Genomic DNA, 8,229 nt, shown 5'->3' on the forward strand with positions numbered 1-8,229 from the left:
ACAGGTCCGGTGCGGGGAGCCGCGGGGGCCCGAGGGGAGCCGGGCGGGCGGCGGAGCGTCTCCATGGTCCTGAAACCGCGGCCTCAGCCTTGTGGACTCCTTGGGCAGGGACCCATCATAGTCACAGAATGGTTGGGTTTGGAAGGGACCTTAAAGATCATCTGGTTCCAGCCCCCTGCCATGGGCAGGGACACCTTCTGCTAGAGCAGGGCGCTCAGAGCCCTGTCCAGCCTGGCCTTGAACACTGCCAGGGAGATGCACCAGCCAGGGGCAACTGGAAAGATGAGAGGCTTCTGCATTGCTGGGGTAAAGCCTGGTGACAGGACAGCGAGATTCCAGAGAGGACCAGAGCTGTGCCCCTGTAGTTGTGTGTGCCTGTGGCAGGGCCCAGGCAGTTCAAATGTGAGCACTAAGTAGCGAGGAGAGCAGTGGTGCTGTTTGTATTCCTTAAAAGGAACCAGAGCACAGGCTTCATTCAAAGTCATGAGTTACTGACACCTTTCACTTCCATCCTCCTCAGCATGTTGTTTTGCATCTTGGTGCTGATGCAGCCTTCTACAAGCATTGCACCGGGGTCCCCCATGTATCCTTATCGCCATTCATAAGAATATGTTTGCTACTGCTCGGTTCTTTCTAGCTTGGACTAAAGCACCACTCTCCAGCTCTCCTTGGGTCTATGAAAGCAGTGAACCTTGTCTCACTGGACTTTGCATCTTACTTTTCTTACAGTTTATTTAAGCTGAGCGCAAACAGTGCACACTTGGGATTAGCAGCCCAGCCTCCAGGTCATTCAGTGGATTGATTTTGTACAAGGAGGGCAAGGTCCTTAAGATTTTTACGATATCTGACAGTTAAGTGGAAGCAAAAGCCAAAAAAAACCCCTAGGTGAGGGAGTGGTTGGTTGTGAGCTGCTGGGTAAAGCACAGCTCCCTGCCTTCCTGCCTTGCCAAACCGGTCCACTGCTTCCCAAGCCCCCACGTGCATGCTCGTTCCAGATCACTGGCTCTTTGTGCACGACATCTCTCGGATACAGCCTTTCGCATGGACTTGCACAGCTAAGCTTTCTCCGGGAACTCATGGTCACACACCAGGCTTTCTCTGGCCCTGTCCCATCGCTTCTGCACCAGCGTTGCCCCTGTTGCCACTTCCACCGTGTCATTCCTGCACTTGCATCCCTCCCCTCTTCTTTCTCGCTTTAACCACATGCATCCAAGCCTGTGCATGCAGCTCGTCGTCACTTCCAAGCCCCACAACAGCCATGGCTGCACATCTGGGAGTCAGCTTGAACCTTTGGTCAGCCCACAGTGACAGCCTTCATCATTCTCTTGCTGCATCCTCAAACAAGGACCTCCTGCCTTTCCCAGGCTGTCTTCTTGCCCAAAGACACTTAGTTGTCTTCCTTCAGATCTGTACCTAAGAAAGTTCTTTTTCACGTGTACCTACAAACTTGGGAAGCGTTATAGCACAGAGCTACAGCAACACCAGCTCATTTGATACTATCTACTTACACTGCTTGTCTGCCTGGGCCCAGCTCTTGCTTCCTACCATAGATATAGACTGGAAAATCTTTGAGGAGGAAATAAACGTTGTACTCTCATGTTTTAAATGACACCTGTTCATAGCCTCTCTGACAGAACAGGTTGCCTTAGCACAACACAGAAATATAATGTTTATCTTTGGCAAGCGTTTTTCTTCTGTCCCTCCTGAATATTTGGGTGACAGTTCAACTCACGTCCTCTTGAGTCTTTCCTGCAGCGCAGAAACACAGTTGACACGTGACACAGTGTGTTGCAATAGCTCGTGTCAGCTGCAGAAGTTCAGCAGGTCATGGGGACTTAGTAAGTCAACACGGCCAGGAGACTCATGAGTGATGTGGTTAAATGAAGCAATTGCTGCACTGCATTTTGCGATGGCCAGCCAGGTGCAGGAGGCTTTGTGTTTCCACTATTCATGGTTCAGTTACCTGTTTTTAAAAACAGAGGCTTAATTCACTGCCTGGCCCTTCCGAATGAAAACCACTCCCTATCTTAGATCCATTGGACTGCGGATTTGGATTTCTCAGTGAAGATCCAGCTTGAACTACATCCTTGTCTTCAACATGGACAGATGGTCAGGCTTTTTATGAAAGTGTACGGAAGGAAAACAAGCCAGTGCTCATAAACTGAACCACAGGAAGTTCTGACTCAATAAGTAAAGAGAAAAAAAAACTCTATGAGAATAATAAAGCATTGGAACAGGCTACCCAGGGAGGAGGATTTTAGGGTTTTCAAGACTTGACTGAAGAAAGCCCTAAGCAACCCAGCTGAACTCAGTGCTGTTCCCACTTTGGAGACCTCTCAATACCTTCCAACCTGAGCAATACTATGCTCTAAAGAAAGAGGCTGGAGAAAGACCTTCATCTTCAGCATGTATTTCTCTAAAAGAGAAATACAAGATTCCACCCTTCTAGAACAGAAATGGGCTTGAACTGCAGTAAGACAGACTTAGGTTAAACAGAAAAACTGTTAGGAATGGCGTAAGTATATTTGACTGCCCTTTGGATAGGGACCGGTTGCTTTGCAGGCTCCGTTAAGCAATGTGTTTCACCAGATCTGGTGCATGCCACAGACACTTTCATATTCACATATGTAAATAATGGGTCTGTTTTGAGTTACTCTGTGTCAAAGCTTTCTCATTACACTGATAGGAAATCTCCAGATAAAAGCTTTCTTCTTAGCAATATGTAAATAATTTCCAATGTGAATTAACATGATTGGGGAAAAAAACCTGATTGGCAATTTTCACTTACTTCAAAAAATTATCTAAGTGGAGTTCTCCGCCTTCTGTTAATCTCCACTAAACTGAGTTTATGTAGTCTTTATATGTGGTTTTGTTGGTATAAGCAGCCTGTGTAGTCTGCTGAACACCGCCGTCCCAGACAAAGCAGATCTTCTCCCCAAGGCTGATCCGTGGTGACTGCATTTTAAATGGACTAAGTAAACAGAGCCGCGGGTTTTGCTGGATGATTTTGTGGCAAGGTCTTTTCCCTGATGACCGCTCCATGCCTTTTCAAACCCTCTCTCCCTCAAATCCTCATTCATCTAAAGGGAAACATTTCCCTAATATTTTAAAGAACAAAACCCTATCATCCTGTTAAAAAACAAACAAAAAAAAAAAGCAACCAAACAAAAAACAAATGAACCAAAAAACACAAACCAAACCAAAAAAAACCCCAACAACAACAACAAAAAGCATTACACCAGCTCTGGATACAGCATATAGTCAACGCCGAGCAAAGTAAAACCTCTCTCAGTAGGATTTCTTTATCATGAAAGAGTAAGTTGCAGCCCTTGTTTTTTATTATTCATTGAGCAATTCAGCCTCGTGTAAACCTGCTACTTTGAAAACACGGTTGAGCCGAGGAGAGCCAGTCACAGCACGGTTTCCCCTTGAACCACTGGCAGCACAGACCCACCCAGACTTTGTCTTGGATGTACTCGAGACCTTTACCAGTTCCAGAAAACATATCTCCGCTACATCCCGTTCGTGCTCCTCACAGCAGGGCTGTTACTGGTGGGGCAGAGGACAAGAGCGTTGCACCTGGAGCTCCTCGTTCAGCTGTGTTAGTAAAATAGCCAGGACTTGAAGGATTTAAGTACCATTAAAATGAAGAAAGGGAACAGTGGAGTAAAAATAATCACCCAGCCCTCCTCCCCAGATAATTTAAAGAACGTTAAGCAATACTCCCAATGTTTTCTGCAGGATTTTAATTCTCTCTTGCCAAGGAAATAAATGCATGTTTGCAAGGCTACAGTGGTGATGGGGAAATAAAATTATTGCCTGAACTGAGATCAAAAAATGCTCAACATGACTGAAGAAGAATAAACTGAGTGGTTAAAGTATCCTCAGGCTGCAACTATTACAGATCCTGTTGTGGTGATAATTAGAACAATAAATAAAGAGAAACCATCAGGTTGAAGATTTTTTTTTTGTAAGAAGAGAAAAATTTATGAGGCTTTAGCTCTCACATAAAATCCTTACTGCAACAGTTTGATTACTGGGAGGAAAGTGGGATGCATCTGTTTTAGGTGAGATCCACAAAGCCCATCACAGCAAGATTGTTCAGTGCTTCTTTATCACCTGGATTACTTTACATTTGTTGGTCTTCAGAAAAAAAGAATTATCTGGGGAGCAAGACAGATTTTAATCCAAGACACTGTTCTGTGCTGAAGCACCTGAACAGCTTTATAGCACAGACCTTCTATGAGTTACTATGCCTAAAGTAATTTGTGTTTCCAATTTACAATAAAACAATTTGTTTCCTATTAGTTATTCAATTTTTTTTCCTTTTTGTAGGGGATCAGCCATAGCAAGAATCATTGGCAAAAATGTCCAGAAGTCCAGCAGATTTGACCCTACTGTCAAGATGTGGGTGTTTGAAGAGATAATCAATGGAAGAAAACTCTCAGAAATAATCAACCAGGAACATGAAAATGTGAAATATCTGCCTGGATACAAAATACCCCAAAATGTGGTAAGTTGAGACAAAAAACAAATCACTGAAATATTTTTGATTTTTCATAAGGGAGGCAACATTTAAAACTAGGAAGGAATTCACTGCTTCATTTTGGTTTGCCACCTCACCGCCTCCAAGACTGACATATAACTCACTTCTGTGACTTCTGCATGTCTCGTACATCGCTCGCCACTTCCAACCAACCCTGCTGTGTCAGGTGCTGGTAACGCACCATCCTCCTCTCTGGCAGAAATCAGCACACCTCTAGAAACGGCAGGCAGAGATCTGTCCACACACAGCTGAGGTATTTCAAACCCATGGCATGTTCTGGGAAAAAAGGGCAAGTTACTGCTCTCCCTTCTAAACTGGACATCACCAGCACAGCTATCTAAGAGCTACAGCATACAGGGAGATGAGCTCTTGGCTCTTTTGGAGCCAACCAATCCTTGGGTGATTTCGGGATAGTGACATGCTGCTATAATTAATAATGCTGTAAATGCCACCAAAAATATAAGGGATTTCATTTTCACGAGTATTTAAAATACCAAATCATGCATCTCTACTTAAATTAATCAGCTGAGATAATTTACTGCTGCTGGAGCAAGCAAGGTGAGGGGTTTTGACCATCCAAGATTTTTCCAAATGCTGCTGTTTTGTGAATTAAAGCAGCGCCACATTTCTGGAACAGTTGCAGTTGTCAAAGGAAGGTAAAATGCTGCATGTGGCGAGTCTCTTTGCCTGGAGAGCGGTTGTATCGAGTACTCCATTCAGTGCTGCGGCTGCAGATTCACACTCCCGTGGTTTGAACTCGGCACACAGTTCTCCTCGGTTTCAACTGGCTTGTCACTGTTTTTTTACAGGCCTCTAGCACATCAACAGGCTTGTCATCATCACTTGAGGTCTGCCTCACCCTGTCTATAGCAAAGTCTGAGGCTTTGCCAGCAGAAATCAGCTGGTCGCAGTAAAGCCTGGAGGGAAACTCACACCTTCATCTCTGACTGAGAAAAATCCCCAGAGCTAATTTTTCCCTTGCATTGCTCTGCAGCATTTTGGAGAGAGAGAAGCACTGCCAGCCTCTGCCCTGGTTTCCCAGAAAAGCAGCCTTGCTGGCTGCAGTCCTGGGTCTCCCACCAGGAATCCTGCTTGCTCTAAGGCAGTGTCCTCCAAGGCTGCGTTTGCTCTGACCGTCAACTGCTTGTGACAGCAGGCTCAAAGTCACCTGCCGTGGCCTCTGCAGCCTGTCTTGAATTGTTGTTCTGAGCAATGCTAGCACTGGGAGGAAGATACAGCTTGCTAGCTATTAAGCATGATGGGTACATTTTTCTAACTATTGGTCACAGAATCACAGAGTCATCTGGTTGGAAGAGTCCTTTAAGATCATCAAGTCCAACCGTTCACCTTGCACTGCCAGGGTCCCTAAACCATGTCCCTCAGCACCACATCCACACGGCTTTTAAACCCTTCCAGGGATGGAGACTCCACCACTGCCCTGGGCAGCCTGTTCAATGGTTCACAACCTTTTCAGTGAAGAAATTTTTCCTAATATCCAACCTAAACCTCCTGTGGCGCAACTTGAGGCCATTTCCTCTTGTCCTGTTACTTGTTACATGGGAGAAGAGACCAGCCGCCACCTCACTACAACCTCCTTTCAGGTGGTTGTAGACAGCGATAAGGTCTCCCCTCAGTCACCCTCTCTTCTCCAGTGTAAAGTCCCATGTCCCTCAGCTGCTCCTCATCTGACTTGTTCTCTTGACCCTTCAACAGCTTTGTTGTCCTTCTCTGGACATGCTCCAGCACCATAATGTCCTTCTTGCAGTGAGGGGCCCAAAACTGAACACAGTATTTGAGGTGTGGCCTCAAGTGCCGAGTCAAGTCACCATATCTTTAAAACAACCCATCCCACCCCAAATTTGATAATAATCCCTGCCTTTTGGTATAATCTATTCCTGAGTACCTCTCAGCTGATGACCTATGGAAACAAAAGACTGCCAGAAGGGGCTTTGTCTCACCGCCCTGCTTCGTTCCTGTGCTCCCCAGTGCTACCACTCATTCCAGCAGAACCACATGGGGGTTGCTCAGTGTCTTCAGGAACCACTTGAAGAAGCTGAACCAGCAAAGGGGCTTCCCGGGACTATGCAAGTTTAGAAAGTATATCGTATTCCCCACATATTCCACACGGGGCTGGGATGGCAGGCAAGTGAACACCAAATTATAGAAAACCCAAACCTGAAGTATTTTGGCTGTTTCAGATGAGAGCTGCAGTTGCTCACATAAAGAGCTTGCAGCTCTGCCACGCTGCCCGTGAAAATTAAGGACATTCACAACACGTCTTCAATGGCTTTGGCATGTCGATGTCTTGCAAGGTGTGAGGGTTCCTGCCAGGGGCTCACTTTGGTTGTCGCTCTTGTCCCAGGTGGCTGTACCGGACGTGGTGGAAGCAGCAAACGGGGCAGACATTTTAGTGTTTGTCCTGCCGCACCAATTCATCGGACGAATCTGCGAGCAGATTGCAGGCCATTTAAAACCCGGGACCTTCGGGATTTCGCTGATCAAGGTACGTTGTCATCTCCACAAGATTCAGTCTGTACAGAGTAAATAAATAGCTTCAGCTTCAGGGTAGGAGCTCCAGGCCTCACAAACACGAGCTCAATTAACTCTTACCTGGAAAGAGCCCTGGGTCAAAGTGCCTCTTCCAAGTACACGCTAAATCTGTTCTTGGCAGCGTTAGAACAGCACAAATACACTAATGATTCTGCAGAACCGAAGCAATTTCAATCTGGCATGAGCTGAGGAATCTCTTTTTAAAGTTAGAGGTACCAGATTATCATAGTCTCAAGAGGAATTAAATATTTTTAAGAGAATCTTGAACTAAAAGCCAAAGGCACAGCACAGGAATATGTCTACCACTTCTTTTGGTTGCATTACAGGAAATAACCAATTTTAAATTGTCATGAGAGAAATGTAATCCAGGTTTTCAGACTGCAATATCAGCTCTTTGCCCCCCCCTTTTTTCCTCTATAGAAATTATCTCAGCAGCATCAGCACACAGAGGAGAGAGGGTGAGAAAGGAAGGAAATTCTTGCAAATTTACTTTAAAAAGTACATTTAGATTGGGGAAAAAAAAAAGCCAAGACAGTTCAGTATACTCATTATTACCAATGAAGCATTCAGATTAATATTTAGATCTTGCAAGAAAAGCCACTGCTTTTAGGCTTAATTTTAAAGTCTGGTTCTGTAGTACAAGGAATTTAACACAGAGGAAAAATACGGCATCAAAGGCGGCCTTGGAGCAGCAGCTCTGGCTCTGAGGCTTCTTGCAGGGGTACCCCAAGTGTCGCTACCTTCTCCCTGAACTTGCAGTTATCAAAGGAGAAACCCTGAGCAATTGTATTAATGGTTGATGCTAGTGAACAGAAGACCCAAATCCTTCCAATTAAAACCAGAGAGCTGCAGGCAGTGGGACACCTGCTCTTCTGCCAGTGCTCTACTGCTGCCATTTCCCTCCTCTAATAACTGGCTTCGACTGTCATCTTTTATCCAGGGTGTCGATGAGGGTCCTGACGGCCTGAAGCTCATATCTGACCTCATTCGAGAGAAACTGAAAATAGAAATCAGTGTGCTCATGGGGGCCAACATTGCCAAAGAAGTGGCTGATGAGAAGTTCTGTGAAACCACCATTGGTAACTATTGCAGAGAGCAAATCCAAGATGCTGGCTGTGGCTGGAGGGAGCAGG

The 8,229-nt window shown here is 45.5% G+C and overlaps 1 protein-coding gene across 1 annotated transcript in view; it reads left to right on the forward strand.

Annotated features, from left to right (window-relative positions):
* Window positions 1–595: 595 nt before the first annotated feature.
* The window catches only part of GPD1 (glycerol-3-phosphate dehydrogenase 1 (soluble)), a 12,432-nt gene continuing 4,798 nt past the window's right edge, over window positions 596–8,229 (forward strand). Inside the window, exons 1-4 of the mRNA XM_010145439.1 lie at window positions 596–632; window positions 4,335–4,513; window positions 6,909–7,049; window positions 8,037–8,175. Of these exons, the coding sequence (XP_010143741.1) occupies window positions 4,406–4,513; window positions 6,909–7,049; window positions 8,037–8,175 (388 nt within the window). The 5' untranslated portion in view covers window positions 596–632; window positions 4,335–4,405. The remainder of the gene's footprint in view (window positions 633–4,334; window positions 4,514–6,908; window positions 7,050–8,036; window positions 8,176–8,229) is intronic.

The sequence above is a fragment of the Buceros rhinoceros genome, unplaced genomic scaffold, assembly GCF_000710305.1.
Source record: "Buceros rhinoceros silvestris isolate BGI_N320 unplaced genomic scaffold, ASM71030v1 scaffold25470, whole genome shotgun sequence".
Classification (NCBI taxonomy): domain Eukaryota; kingdom Metazoa; phylum Chordata; class Aves; order Bucerotiformes; family Bucerotidae; genus Buceros; species Buceros rhinoceros.